At 47.5% G+C, this 16,451-nt stretch overlaps 1 protein-coding gene across 1 annotated transcript in view; it reads right to left on the reverse strand.

The window, feature by feature from the left end:
* The window catches only part of LOC126095355 (myrosinase 1-like), a 76,987-nt gene that overhangs the window by 16,997 nt on the left and 43,539 nt on the right, over window positions 1–16,451 (reverse strand). Inside the window, exons 6-7 of the mRNA XM_049910163.1 lie at window positions 7,634–7,728; window positions 7,269–7,416 (exon numbers count right to left, since the gene is read on the reverse strand). Of these exons, the coding sequence (XP_049766120.1) occupies window positions 7,269–7,416; window positions 7,634–7,728 (243 nt within the window). The remainder of the gene's footprint in view (window positions 1–7,268; window positions 7,417–7,633; window positions 7,729–16,451) is intronic.

Here is a 16,451-nt window from a genome sequence, read left to right on the forward strand (position 1 = left end):
TGTTGGTTTCGTCACTACTTTCTTGCACATGAATCCAATACGTAACAGGGAAAGCTATCCAAATGAAAATATAAACATGATAAGGATTGAATACCGCAAAAAAGAATGAGATTTCCTGTGAACAGACTTGCATAAGAGGAAAGTGGTACGAAATTGAAGGTAACTAAAACAGAGGTATTAATAAAGGAAAAAAAAATGTGACTGCCAGTTTTTTAATAACAATGCTGAGCGACAATACCGGAAATACAAAGAACAAAGAAAATGCTGGATATTTGTTGTTTCTGTCGTGTTACATAGATCAAAACTAGATCACTAGAATGTTGGTGATTGATACAGACAAATACATTTACATCTCTGATTTGAAATAGTGCTGACATCTGTAATCCGAGTTCCTGCAAACTCATAAACTGTCTGTTGGCTGCTGTCTCGGGTTCGTCGGCCGATGTTTGTTTGATGATTTTTCTGAAGTTTCGCCAGCCCGAGTGGCTGGCATTGTCAAAGCTTCACACTCCATTGCTGGTGGTGTACTAGAGTCGAGCTCACGACCGCAGATACACACTCCAAAAGAAGTTTTGCATCATCCCAGTTCCCAGAACTCCTGAAGACAAGACGTTGACAGTGTGACTATGGATATTGTATCACAGACACAGTCCCTTTGACTGTTCATACATGTCACCAAACCCGCCCAAAGATGTAAACAACCATGCATGAGCAGCGCCTATTACACGGAGGTGGTCCGACAGCCGATCAGCTCCAGTCATTCCACCAGGAACGAAGTACACGGCTCGTTTTATCTGTAGTTCAACCATGCCTAGACGGTCAATACCGCGGTTCGATCGAGTCCACATTGCTACTTTGTGCCAGGAAGGGCTCTTATCAAGGGAAGTGTCCAGGCATTTCGGAGTGAACCAAAGCGATGTTGTTCGGACATGGAGGAGATACATAGAGACAGGAACTAAGGGCTACTACTGCAGTGGACGACCGCTACCTACGGATTATGGCTCGGAGGAAACCTGACAGCAACGCCACCATGTTGAATAATGCTTTTCGTGCAACCACAAGACGTCGTGTTTCGACTCTGTGCGCAATATGCTGCGTGATGCGCTAGTTCACTCATGACGTCCATGGCGTGGTCCATCTTTGCAACCACGGCACCATGCAGCGCAGTACACATGGGCGCAACAACACGCACAATGGACCGCTCAGGATTGGCATCACGTTGTCTTCACCGATGAGTGTCGTATTTGTCTTCAACCAGACAATCGTCAGAGACGTGTTTTCAGGCTACCCGGTCAGGCTGAACGCCTCAGACACACCGTTCAGCGAGTGCAGCAAGGTGGAGGTTCCCTGTTGGGGTCGCATTGTGTAGAGTCGACGTACTACGCTGGTAGTCATGGAAGGCGCCATAACGGCTGTACGATACGTGAATGCCATCCTCCAACCGTTAGTGCAACCAAATCGGCAGCATATTGGCGAGGCATTTGTCTTCATGGACGACAATTCGCGCCCCCATCGTGTACATCTTCTGAATGACTTCCTTCAGGGCAGCGACATCGCTCGACTAGAGTGGCCAGCATGTTCTCCAGAACCGTATCGAACATGCCTCCTTCGATAGATTGAAAAGAGCTGTTTGTGGACGATGTGACCACCTACCACTCTGAGGGATCTACGCCGAATCGCCATTGAGGAGTGGGACAATCTGGACCAACAGTGCCTTGATGAACTTGTGGATAGTATACCACGACGAATACAGGCATGGACCAATGCAAGAGGACGTGTTACTGGGTATTGGAGGTACCGATGCGTACAGCAATCTGGACCACCACCTCTGGTCCCGCTGTATGGTGGTACAACACGCAATGTGTGGTTTTCATGAGCAATAAAAAGGGCGGAAATGATGTTTATGTTGATCTCTATTCCAATTTCCTGTACAGATTCCGGAACTCTCGAAACCGGGGTGATGCAAAACTGTTTTGGATGTGTGTAGTATATACCTGGCGCTCCAGCGCCCAAGTGCTTTCCCGAAGTCATTTCTGTTGCGGTTCTCCCCTTGCTACCCGCAACGGTCGTTCGCAGCAACACGGGAATTGATGATCCGTCCATCTTGAACCTTTCTTCTTTCTTGTTGAAGCTACTGTCATTTTCGTGCATTTCTATACCTTCTCTGAACAAACGGGTGTGATAGTTCTTCTTTACAGCAAGAACTGAGGTGTCGGCGAATTCTGCTATGTGATCGGTCTCACACAGCGCGTGCTACGCTACGGCCGATTTCTCCACTTGCGCCAACCTGCAATGCTGCTTATGTTCATTGAGCCTGGTGTTGACTGGTCGTCCTATCATTCCATCATATACTTTTTTGCATGTATGTGGTATGCAGTATATTCCTGACATTGCAAGTGGGTCCCGTTTCTCCTTTGCCGATCTGAGACACTCCTTGATTTTCTTTGTGGTTTTATAAATAGTCTTTAGGCCGTGTTTGCGCAATATACGGCCAGTTCTGTGCGTTGCTCTGGAAATGTATTGCCGAAAGCTCGTGCCCGACGTGTCGCTTTGCCAAGTGTTTTGCTCTGTAACACTTCTCTTATGTAACTGAATAGTGCAGTCTTGCCATGCACGATATACTGTAATCGCGGCGGTGCACTAACAGTTTACAGACGTAGCCGTATAGGAAATGCTTCCGCCCTTGACCCGAAAGCCAATGATCATACCTTTCGAACGTCAAATATATCTCTGTCTATCCACATAACGGCAACCACTGCAGTGTTTTCCTCGACCTCCCCGACCCGCTTTGTGTTGTCCACCAGCCCTCTGTGAGTGGATGTTGCACGTTGCCGCCGAAAGCATTCGACGGTAACGTTAATGTGACTGGACCTTGTCAGTTCATACAGACCACAGATCTGCTTCCTCTGAGGATCTGAGACAATATGGTGGGAGTCAGAACAATGGATTTAGAAACACAGATTGGTATACTATCGGTGACAATTTTTCAATAACGTTCATCAAAAATTAAAAGCTTGTTGGGCATGTATTTGTAGGAATCTGTAAATGGATCAGTTACCTGCAGTTTGCAGACATGTGCCATATTCTTAATATCTTGTGGAATTCTGGGCTGCGACGTGCAGCAGTGGTCATTTCATACGCATTGATGGAAGTCGTAGATTTAGTCCACACTCCTATAATTTCGAAATTGACAAGGCTGCACCGTTGCGAGGAGCTGGTATGAAATTCGAACGTGCAAAAACTATGTTGCCGGTTAGAGGGATGCAGTTTCAAATCTTCAATAATGAAGAATGGCTTCCGCTGTCTAGCACATTGGGAGTATGTTTATTTAGTCCTGTTGGTCCTACGACGCGCGGGTGAGCTGTTTGTAAGAAAGTGAAGCTTGGCATAGTTTCGTCTATTTCACTAACGGAAGTAACTTTCTTCTGCGCTCCGGAGATCTTACATGTAATTTCGATGCATATCGAATTTTAAACGGTTTTTTGTATTTAGCACAAAACGTCCAGCCCACATTCCCGCAATATTATATATTATGTCCTCCATTTGGGCATTTCGGGTTCGTTGGCGCTAACCATCTCTGTTTAATACTGTTGAGTCAGACAGCTATATGGAGCGTCAGACGCTGAAATAATATTGGAAGTGGATGAGTTGTGTTTAACGAACTTTAAATACCCTAACTCTGAGTAGCGCTAAGCCCTTCCGCAGCAGCCGTTATGAGCCAAAACATTATGGCCAGTGCCCACCACGAGGTTGAATGCCTACTGCTGCTGTTGCGGGCACGTGACGCAGTAAACAAAGAATGTAGGCGGAAGGCGAATCGGCAGTCATTATAGCGAAGATATGCGGAAGTGCACAGATATAACCGGCTTTCACTAAAGGTACGTTGTCCAAGACGCGACGCACACTAGCGACTGCGACGGGTCGCTACGTGACGTCAGAAGTTGCCTGTTGGCGCATGCGCAGTTCGAGTTTGGGATGCGACGCGCGACTGTTGCGGCAGCTGCCGCAGCACTGCACCAGTGAGCAGTGTTGCGACGGAAGTCGGACGACACAAAGACGTACGGCTGCCAGAAAGATGTCGAGCCAGTCAAGGAAAACTGAAATGCATAACAATGTTTGCTGAAATAATTTCATTCATACCAATTCAATCGGTTTTGTGGTGCACCATAAAAATTAGCTTAGGTCATATGAACGAAGGTAAAGATTGTGATGCTCCTTGTAGATTCATCTGTCTCATGTATGATATAGATGACATGTGCGATAAGTAAAAGAGTATTGTTTTCCATATTCCCTGGAATACGGTTTATGACCGAATCTGATGAATTTACCTAAATGTAAATATTATAGGACACATTCTCGTGCATTTCCTTACAACTTTTGTTGATACATTTAACGAGCTATTAGAAGAGAGACTTTGTTGTAGATATGTCTGCAATATTTTGCCCTCTCAGTTGAATGAAGTGATAGAAATACGGTTTCCATCACTGGGACTGATTTCAAAGACAATACGAAAGTTGAATCCATAGAAATAAATCTGATAAAAGCCTGATGAAAGAAATACAAGCTGCATCAAAAGTTTCAGATGAACAAACAATTGTTCTCATCCCAGCGCCGCAAATGTACATAAGATAATAAAACTACACGTACCTTAGCGCCACTGCGAGTTTTTCAGCTGCACTGATAGGTTTCTTGACCCGGTTGCACGATTTTCTCTGTATGTCACTTTCTATAAGTTCCAAAACATGAGCAAACTGGCTGACACTTAATCTGAAATAATGTCTGAATTTCGTATCGTCATTTAAAAGGTGCCTGTTAATCAAAATGTTGTAACAGCCTTCATCGCCACGTGTCGCAAAAAGACAATGAACCTTCTTCTTTTTCCTTTTGTTGTGGAGCCACAACAACGTAACTGTGTCATCGTCTTCTTCTTGCTGTAAAATATCTCTAAGTACTTTAAAGTGAAATCGAATGTGGCTCTACTTCTCTCCATCATGTCAATGACAGACCGCAGCTTGGGAAACACGCGCCGCTACTGACAAGTGAAGGTCAAATACAGCTGAGCGACACATGGCATTCCCATCCGTACTTCTCGCATGATGTACTGTGAAGCGACAATGCGATACTCACGGGAAGTAATACTCAAACCCAGTGTCGCTATGATTTACCTACCACATCATATAAAAAATATAATTGATGGCAAGGCGATATTAAACTAATTTGGAAGTTTTTTCGCTCTGTTGAAAAACGTAAATTTTTGACATTTGTTGGTTTTGTTAGGACGTCTACTTCTACTTGAGTATCCTCGTCCAGGTTCAGTAGAAAATACTAGATGTGAGTAATTTATCCTCTTCCCAAGAATGAGAAGAAAATATATTGAAGGCAGCATATCTTTACTTTTAAGAAACCTACATTTCGTGGCATTTTAAATGAAATTGTCAAGAGCATATGGAGAAATATTAGTAACTCATACCGGGGAAATATATGACATAAAATGGTTTCATTAGGTCCAAATGTGTCAGCGAAACAAAACAAATGCATTCTCTATCGTGTGATGACCACACGATTCACGTTGCGCGTCAACAGAACTGGCGACTAGTCGCGACGCTCCCGAAGATACATGAGCCCAAATCTCGGAAACGGAGATCGATATCATTCTGATCTCAACTTTAAAAATAATTTCGATATGTTAGCTTCTTTTCATCGGCAACGATGTATGACCTAACGTGAACCATACATAAAGTAGCCAGCGACCACATTTTTCACTGTACACAATTCAAATTTTATGCAGTAGGTTACTTGTAAATTAAGTATCGGAATAACTGTGACGAATATCGGAAAAATAGACACCTTATTATCAAGCTGTGATGTGAAACTGTAAGATACGCAAAAATCAATTTTTTGTGCCTTTTACTTTCTTCACAATTGATAGAGAAGTAATATACAGCGAAAAAAACACGCAAAACCGGAAGAGATACTTATCAATTTTTTAAAGTAAAAGGAGAATCTGTATCGAAAAACTAACTCTGGGAGCCGATGTAACTTTGTTGCATTAACATAGAGTATTTTTTACAGCAAGAAAATCGGAATTCTTATTTTTCTTATGTATTTGAATCCGCCGCCGCCGACCGGAGCTTGGGAAACAGCGACGACTCCTGTCGCGTTGCGGCCGTGTCGCCGTCTGCCAGGGTGGTGAAAGAGGAGGGGGCAGCGTCGCAGTCGCAGCCAACTGTCGCGTCTTGCACAACGTAACTTAAGGACACGTCGTGGCGCTGCGGCAGGAAACGAGAATATGGTCGCCTGTTGGCCATCTGCTGTCGTGAGGGGCTGTGGAAAGGGACTGAAGGACGGTGATGGGCGACCACGTCTCATCACAAAACGTAGAAGTCGAAGGATCCCCCAGCGTGCAATCCGGGACAGGCAGCGGTCTGTGGCAGGTCTGAGGAAAGAGCACATTGCTGGTGCAGACACGAGTGTTTCGCAGCAAACCGTTCAGAGGCCATTGTTGAACATGGAGATCCACATCACAGGACCGCTACGTGTTCCTGTTTTGGCCCAACGTAATCGTCAGTTATGATTGCAGTTGGCACAGCATCACTGAGTTTTCACCGTGATTCAATATAATCGTGCCGCCTGTCGAATGAATAGCATTTATCGTTACACCGGAACGACAGTTGGGTCGTCACACGCCGTAATTCACGCGAATGGATGCCAGAAACATACACTGCGCCATAGATGCAGGCCAGTGAGGGCAGAATTACGCTGTGGGGTGCATTGAGTTCGGCTTCCATGGGATCTGTCGTGGTAATCAAAGGCATCATGACATCAGAGAAGTACGTGAGCGTTACTGCGGACCAACTGCATCGCTTCGCTTTTGAAGTGTCCTCCTACGCCGATGACATCTTCCAGCAGGATAACTGCCCGTTTTTCAAGGTCAGAATCGTGCTACAGTGGTTTGAGGGGCGTTACACTGAACTCACATCGATGTCTTGGCCAGCAAATGTGTCTGATATGTACCCACTGGACCACATATCCAGGCTCTAGCTGCATGTCCGTGAACTACCATCTCCTAATTTGTGGAAGCTGCTCGGCCTGGTGTCACATACTTCTGGAATCCTGTCGAGGACTTGTAGGAACCTCACCAAGCAGAGTCGATGCTGCATTGTTCGCATAGTGGACCAACACGCTATTAAACGGGGGGTCGTACTGTTTTGGCTCATCGGTGTATATCTGCCAGCCATTACATGCTGGTGATGTGCTTAGACGCTCACCCCTGATGTACTCGACCTCTTCCTGTGTGAAGGACGGCAGCCTGGACCGCGGTCTCCCCTCTGCTGCGCTGTTGGCGTCCACCCTCTGCCTCACCACAGACGGGTAGTCCCCTTCTGCACTGAAGATAGGGTGAGCGAAGATGCCCATCTGAAATACAGGACAGACCAATGTCGTCCTCTGTCAAACACTACGACCTATTAAACTTGTAAGAAATGGTTTTCCTACAGTTCTACCATGTTGCCCGTACTACAGTTTGGTAGTATTGTACTTGTCTACACCAACAGGGATACATTTCTTTGTGCCGTTGGACGCGATTACAACTTCAGCAGCATAACTAGTGCATGTCAGAGCCTATTGTACTCACCTGGAACTGGCGGGCTCTGTCGCTAGCTTCTGCATCCTCTGTTGAATTAGTAGCCGGCTCGAGACCATTAATATTAAGTGTGATTCCCACGCTACCTGAAACAGATTCGCGAACAAAAGTCTTACTTCCTATTTCATTAAAATTACATATATTTACTGAAACGTAAAGCATCTAACAAAATGAGGCAAGAGGTGCTGACTCAACAGTAATGTCATTCTAAATCCACTCGAGAGACGTATTACAAATAAAAGTGTAGATTTCAATTATACTGACACGCTGGCGTTATGTATCCTCTACTGTGATAAAATAGACTGACTGTTACATATAATTCCTGACCACGTTTGAGACGAGAGTTCAGAGGAATAAGTTTGCAATTCGGATATCATCTGCGGACAGTTGTTTTATTTGCTTTTGACTTTGACTGATAATTGGCTCTGCTATGGATTCATGATTCGCGCTGTTTGAGGGTGAATACGGCGGAATTTACGAAGATTAGTCAGAAATTACATCAAGGAATCATTACGTTACTATTATAGGGAATAGTGGGGATGAAAAATCGTAGGGGGAGACCAAGAGATGAGCACAGCAAGGAAGTTCAAGTGGATTTAGTCGCAGTAATTATTCAGAGATGAAGAGACTTGAGTGGGCAGCCCGGCCAGTGAATGGTTAACACGTGGTCAGGCCACGTGAGAAGGTAAAATTTAAAAAGAGGGACGAGAGGCAGGTGCATTGAGTCAGTAAGTCTGTTGTGGTCAGACGTGGGCAGTCCACGTTAATGCCGTGCACGTTACTTTGTGTTAGTCGGCGCAGGGCAGTTTTTAGTGTGGAGTGCCTGTTAGTGAGTTTGTGCCGGCATGCAGCGCTTAGCCGGAAGAGGACATTCGAAAGTTCCCGGGTTCGATTCCCGGCGGGGTCAGGGATTTTCTCTGCCTCGTGATGGCTGGGTGTTGTGTGCTGTCCTTAGGTTAGTTAGGTTTAAGTAGTTCTAAGTTCTAGGGGACTGATGACCTCAGATGTTAAGTCCCATAGTGCTCAGAGCCATTTGAACCATTTGACATTCGAAAGTTGTTTGTCCCAGACAAGCCATTTTAAGGCAACTTTTTGTAGTACTAGTGTGGAGAACCTCAGACGTTCCATTGGTCAGCGTCAGTAGCACTTCTCGAACCTGACTGCCAGTTACATAGCATTTCTCGTTACAGGAGTTTGGAGCCATGCGTTTAACGTACAGTGCGGCAGGGTGCAGTTCCCGAAAAGCTGAGTACATGACCAGGTGAAGTTTCGTAGCATGTAACTGGGAGAAATTTACGGACTTGCATAGAAACTCGAGAGGAAACTGGGCCGTTCCAAACAGAGACCTAACTGACCCAAAGTCTCCAGAAAGAATCATTCACACAGTAGAATATAAACGAAGATTCAGCAGTTAGCTCCAGTGAAATCGCACAGTGCCGTAGTAAGGTGTGCAAGGAATGGAGCCAATAGATTATGCTGTGTGCTTGATTTGGTGCTGGGAGTCCTCATTTTGGCCGGCCGCGGTGGTCTAGCGGTTCTGGCGCTGCAGTCCGGAACCGCGGGACTGCTACGGTCGCAGGTTCGAATCCTGCCTCGGGCATGGGTGTGTGTGATGTCCTTAGGTTAGTTAGGTTTAAGTAGTTCTAAGTTCTAGGGGACTTATGACCTAAGATGTTGAGTCCCATAGTGCTCAGAGCCATTTGAACCATTTATAGTCCTCATTTTGAACGATTCTTACGTGTTTGGTGCCGGAACGTGTTATTAATTTACGTCGATAAATAAATAATATTCATTTCGTAACATTAGCTCCTTATCTTAAACTACTGTCATCTGTCGTCTGGCAGATGTGTAATTTTGCCCCTAAAGAATTAGAACACTGTGATAGACTTGAGAAGATTAAGACTATAGTGCGATTTAAATTAGTAGGCGTCCGTGACGTTCAAAGTCCAAAGTTACAACGTTGTTTCGACAACTAATATCTGCCAGCAGCCACCGCAGCTCTCTGTGGAGGCAGAGAATTAAAAAGGTTGCCTATCTTCTACAGGATCACGTAAAAAGTGCACAGATAGTCGAGGGATCAGGATTTGGGAGGGGCGTTCACGTTGTTGTTAAATGAGAACAGGAAATTAGGTCAAGTGAAGAGCATGTATTTCAATATACGGAATATATGGGGTGCTCCTAGGCGAAACTTACCAGGTGTATGCCAGTCTAGGAGATCGAACAAACTAAAGAAGTTCATGTTAAATTCCACTGGAGGCCGGTCATGGAAAGTAGAACTAGAGACTCTGTCCCCCAGGAAACACATCTGCTCTAGTTGAGGCCTGGACCACAAGAACGTGAAGCGACCGTGTCCTGCTCTCCAGAACGCTCCAGTGTCCACACACGCGACCCGCCCCCATCGCTATTGGCTAAAGCAGTGGTGTGAATTCGCCAGCAACTTCACTGGAGGGCTGGAGGCGTCTCTTGTCAGCAGCTTTAATCCGACAGAACTCCGTCATTTCTGAAAGGCAGGCAGCCTCGATCACTTAGCGCGGCCGAAGTCCCCCTCAGAGAAAAATTGTAAAGACTTGACTAGAGCCTTTGAAATAAATTTTCTTAAATCAATTCCGTGAAATATTTCTAGTACGAAGATCTGAAATTCACGTGCAGTGTAGATCTATACACTGATAAGCCAGAACATTATGACCACCTATCTGATAGCGGCACGTCCACCTTTGGCACAGATAACAACGGCGACGCGTCATGGCATGGAGGGAAGGAGGCCTTGTTAGGTCTCTGGAGAGAGTTGGAACCACATCTGCGTACACAAGTCATCTAATTCCTCTAAATTCCGGGGAGCGGGGCGCTGAACTCTGACGCCACGTTCTATCACATCCCAGATGTATTTGATTGGCTTCAGATCTGGCGAGTTGAGGGTCAGAACGTTAATTAAAACTCGCCACTGTGTTCCTCGAATCACTCCCTCACACTCCTGGCTTTGCGACATGGCGCATTATCTTGTTGAAACATGCCACTGCCACCGGCCGAAGTGGCCGTGCGGTTAAAGGCGCTGGAGTCTGGAGCCGCAAGACCGCTACGGTCGCAGGTTCGAATCCTGCCTCGGGCATGGATGTTTGTGATGTCCTTAGGTTAGTCAGGTTTAACTAGTTCTAAGTTCTAGGGGACTAATGACCTCAGCAGTTGAGTCCCATAGTGCTCAGGGCCATGCCACTGCCACCCGAAAACACGATCGTCATGAAAGTGTGTACGTGGTCTGCAACCATTGTAAGAGACTCCTTTGCCGTCATGGTGCCTTGCACGAGCCCCACCGGACCAATGGATGTTCCCCAGAGCATAAAGGAGACGCCACCAGCTTGTCTCCGAACTGCGCTACAAGTGGCAAGCAGCTGTTCCCCTGGAAGACGGGAGATTTACGCCCTCCCTTCGGTATGACAAAGAAGGTATTGGGGTTCATCAGACAGTGCAGCGCTCTGCCACTGCGCCAACGTCCAATGCCGATGGTCACGAGCCCTTTGTCGTTGTAGTTGCCGATGTCACGACGTTAACCTTGACACATGCATAGGTCGTCGGCTGCGGAGGCCCATCATTAGGAGTATTCGGGGTACTGTGTGTTCAGACACAGCTTTAAAATCTGATGTTACACTCCTGGAAATGGAAAAAAGAACACATTGACACCGGTGTGTCAGACCCACCATACTTGCTCCGGACACTGCGAGAGGGCTGTACAAGCAATGATCACACGCACGGCACAGCGGACACACCAGGAACCGCGGTGTTGGCCGTCGAATGGCGCCAGCTGCGCAGCATTTGTGCACCGCCGCCGTCAGTGTCAGCCAGTTTGCCGTGGCATACGGAGCTCCATCGCAGCCTTTAACACTGGTAGCATGCCGCGACAGCGTGGACGTGAACCGTATGTGCAGTTGACGGACTTTGAGCGAGGGCGTATAGTGGGCATGCGGGAGGCCGGGTGGACGTACCGCCGAATTGCTCAACACGTGGGGCGTGAGGTCTCCACAGTACATCGATGTTGTCGCCAGTGGTCGGCGGAAGGTGCACGTGCCCGTCGACCTGGGACCGGACCGCAGCGACGCACGGATGCACGCCAAGACCGTAGGATCCTACGCAGTGCCGTAGGGGACCGCACCGCCACTTCCCAGCAAATTAGGGACACTGTTGCTCCTGGGGTATCGGCGAGGACCATTCGCAACCGTCTCCATGAAGCTGGGCTACGGTCCCGCACACCGTTAGGCCGTCTTCCGCTCACGCCCCAACATCGTGCAGCCCGCCTCCAGTGGTGTCGCGACAGGCGTGAATGGAGGGACGAATGGAGATGTGTCGTCTTCAGCGATGAGAGTCGCTTCTGCCTTGGTGCCAATGATGGTCGTATGCGTGTTTGGCGCCGTGCAGGTGAGCGCCACAATCAGGACTGCATACGACCGAGGCACACAGGGCCAACACCCGGCATCATGGTGTGGGGAGCGATCTCCTACACTGGCCGTACACCACTGGTGATCGTCGAGGGGACACTGAATGGTGCACGGTACATCCAAACCGTCATCGAACCCATCGTTCTACCATTCCTAGACCGGCAAGGGAACTTGCTGTTCCAACAGGACAATGCACGTCCGCATGTATCGCGTGCCACCCAACGTGCTCTAGAAGGTGTAAGTCAACTACCCTGGCCAGCAAGATCTCCGGATCTGTCCCCCATTGAGCATGTTTGGGACTGGATGAAGCGTCGTCTCACGCGGTCTGCACGTCCAGCACGAACGCTGGTCCAACTGAGGCGCCAGGTGGAAATGGCATGGCAAGCCGTTCCACAGGACTACATCCAGCATCTCTACGATCGTCTCCATGGGAGAATAGCAGCCTGCATTGCTGCGAAAGGTGGATATACACTGTACTAGTGCCGACATTGTGCATGCTCTGTTGCCTGTGTCTATGTGCCTGTGGTTCTGTCAGTGTGATCATGTGATGTATCTGACCCCAGGAATGTGTCAATAAAGTTTCCCCTTCCTGGGACAATGAATTCACGGTGTTCTTATTTCAATTTCCAGGAGTGTATGTAATGAGGGGTAACCGTCCAACCCCACGACGTCTGGACACGGTTTCACCTTGTTTTCGTCGATTGTACACCACTCCTTGAACACCCGACGAGTCGTGCAGTTTCCAAAAAGCTGGTGCTCACAGTCTGGCCTCGGCCAAACTCAGGTAGACAGCGCGCCTTCCCCATTCTACACACAGACAGCATGTTCACTGCTACTACGTGCACTATCCGTATGTCTGACTGGCTGTCATTCCACGCCAGGTGACGCTGTTATCGCCTCACCGGGTTAATATCGATAGTTGGTTGGTGGTCATAATGTTCTGGCTGATCAGTATATACTGCCTCCAAGCACGTCAAAAATATATTCTGGATTTCAATTAGGGCCAGACTTTTTTTTTTAATGAGTAAAATTTTGACGTCCGGGAAACAGCTTCAGGCTTGTCACGTGATATCTCGGAAACTTTATAACTCACTGAAATACTTGTTTGTTATTTGATTTCCAAAATACCTCGTTCGGTAACTGATCTTTGCAAAGTTTTGTAACGCTTTGTGTTTTATACGCATAAATTTTCGAAAATGGCTTTTTTTGCAATTTTGTCAACATTTAATTCATACCAATTATGAACTTTAAAGCAAACAAAAGAAAAATTCGGAGTAGGTATTAAATTCCATGGAGAAGAAATAAAAACTTATGAGTTTCGCCGATGACATTATAATTCTGTCGGAGACAGCAAAGGACTTGCAAGAGCAGTTGAACGGAATGGACAGTGTCTTGAAAGGAGGATATAAGATGAACATCAACAAAAGCAAAACGAGGATAATGGAATGTAGTCGAATTCAGTCGAGTGATGCTGAGGGAATTAGATTAGGAAATGAGACACTTAAAGTAGTAAAGGAGTTTTGCTATTTGGGTAGCAAAATAACTGATGATGGTCGAAGTAGAGAGTATATAAAATGTAGACTGGCAATGGCAAGGAAAGCGTTTCTGAAAGAGAGAAATTTGTTAACATTGAGTATAGATTTAAGTGTCAGGAAGTCGTTTCTGAAAGTATTTGTATGGAGTGTAGCCATGTATGAAAGTGAAACATGGACGATAAATAGTATTGACAAGAAGAGAATAGAAGCTTTCGAAATGTGGTGCTACAGAAGAATGCTGAAGATTATTTAGGTAGATCACATAACTAATGAGGAGGTATTGAATAGAACTGGGGAGAAGAGGAGTTTGTGGCACATCTTGACAAGAAGAAGGGACAGGTTGGTAGGACATGTTGTGAGGCATCAAGGGATCACCAATTTAGCATTGGAGGGCAGCGTGGTGGGTAAAAGTCGTAGAGGTAGACCAAGAGATGAATACACTAAGCTGATTCAAAAAGATGTAGGTTGCAGTAGGTACTGGGAGATGAAGAAGCTTGCACAGGATAGAGTAGCATGGAGAGCTGCATCAAACCAGGCTCAGGACTAAAGACAACAACAACAACAACAACAACAAAGATTCCTTAGCCATGTCACTGAAAGAACGTCTTCGACACTTCACACACGTGAAAACATATTGTATGGAGGGGACAGAATACCGAGACATGGAATTCGTAAACGTTGTTATAATGATGGCGTAGCGTGGCCACACTTGCAACTCGAGGTCACATGTGTTACTCTACTGCGTATGTGGCTGCAAAGCGTTTGTCGTATCCTGGTCGTTTGTCACGGGTCACGGACTACTGATTCAGTTGGTGTTAACGGTGCAGTGAAAAGTGTTGTATCACTAATTTCAGATATATCTGTGAAAGTAATGTCTCTTCCTCAAGCCACAGGAAAAGAGGTAGTGGTCCCACCTTAAAAAGTGAATCTCGTGAGATCGTGTATAATGTGCGCGGGTGTATTGAAAAGCAATGCAACCAATTTTTTGTGAAAACTCTAAGAAATGTTATTAACATTCTACATCTTTATTCTTCATGTCGACATATCTGTAGCCCTCTGCCGCTAGAGGGCTCCAAATTGTAGCATATAACACAGCGGTGTGTAACGTAATTACATTCCTGGAAATTGAAATAAGAACACCGTGAAATCATTGTCCCAGGAAGGGGAAACTTTATTGACACATTCCTGGGGTCAGATACATCACATGATCACACTGACAGAACCACAGGCACATAGACACAGGCAACAGAGCATGCACAATGTCGGCACTAGTACAGTGTATATCCACCTTTCGCAGCAATGCAGGCTGCTATTCTCCCATGGAGACGATCGTAGAGATGCTGGATGTAGTCCTGTGGAATGGCTTGCCATGCCATTTCCACCTGGCGCCTCAGTTGGACCAGCGTTCGTGCTGGACGTGCAGACCGCGTGAGACGACGCTTCATCCAGTCCCAAACATGCTCAATGGGGGACAGATCCGGAGATCTTGCTGGCCAGGGTAGTTGACTTACACCTTCTAGAGCACGTTGGGTGGCACGGGATACATGCGGACGTGCATTGTCCTGTTGGAACAGCAAGTTCCCTTGCCGTTCTAGGAATGCTAGAACGATGGGTTCGATGACGGTTTGGATGTACCGTGCACTATTCAGTGTCCCCTCGACGATCACCAGTGGTGTACGGCCAGTGTAGGAGATCGCTCCCCTCACCATGATGCCGGGTGTTGGCCCTGTGTGCCTCGGTCGTATGCAGTCCTGATTGTGGCGCTCACCTGCACGGCGCCAGACACGCATACGACCATCATTGGCATCAAGGCAGAAGCGACTCTCATCGCTGAAGACGACACGTCTCCATTCGTCCCTCCATTCACGCCTGTCGCGACACCACTGGAGGCGGGCTGCACGATGTTGGGGCGTGAGCGGAAGACGGCCTAACGGTGTGCGGGACCGTAGCCCAGCTTCATGGAGACGGTTGCGAATGGTCCTCGCCGATACCCCAGGAGCAACAGTGTCCCTAATTTGCTGGGAAGTGGCGGTGCGGTCCCCTACGGCACTGCGTAGGATCCTACGGTCTTGGCGTGCATCCGTGCGTCGCTGCGGTCCGGTCCCAGGTCGACGGGCACGTGCACCTTCCGCCGACCACTGGCGACAACATCGATGTACTGTGGAGACCTCACGCCCCACGTGTTGAGCAATTCGGCGGTACGTCCACCCGGCCTCCCGCATGCCCACTATACGCCCTCGCTCAAAGTCCGTCAACTGCACATACGGTTCACGTCCACGCTGTCGCGGCATGCTACCAGTGTTAAAGACTGCGATGGAGCTCCGTATGCCACGGCAAACTGGCTGACACTGACGGCGGCGGTGCACAAATGCTGCGCAGCTGGCGCCATTCGACGGCCAACACCGCGGTTCCTGGTGTGTCCGCTGTGCCGTGCGTGTGATCATTGCTTGTACAGCCCTCTCGCAGTGTCCGGAGCAAGTATGGTGGGTCTGACACACCGGTGTCAATGTGTTTCTTTTTTCCATTTCCAGGAGTGTATGTACTTGCATGAGGAACAGCGTGCTGTTATCGAATGTCGAAGAGTTTGTCCGCACACGAAGCGCGCCCCCCTTCAACGAGAAAACGCCAGACCACACACGAGCCCCGCGACATCTGCAACAATCAGACGCCCTGGAGTCACTGTCACCGGTCATCCTCCGTACAGTCCCGACTTGGCACCGTTCCGATTTTCAACTGTATCCGAAACTTAAAAACACTTTCGAGGACTTCACTTTGATAGTGTTGATGTGGCGTAAGCAGAGGTGAGGCTCTGGCTCCGTCAACAAAGTCAAAGATTCTACAGTGACG

Source organism: Schistocerca cancellata, chromosome 8, assembly GCF_023864275.1.
Source record: "Schistocerca cancellata isolate TAMUIC-IGC-003103 chromosome 8, iqSchCanc2.1, whole genome shotgun sequence".
In the NCBI taxonomy this organism is placed as follows: domain Eukaryota; kingdom Metazoa; phylum Arthropoda; class Insecta; order Orthoptera; family Acrididae; genus Schistocerca; species Schistocerca cancellata.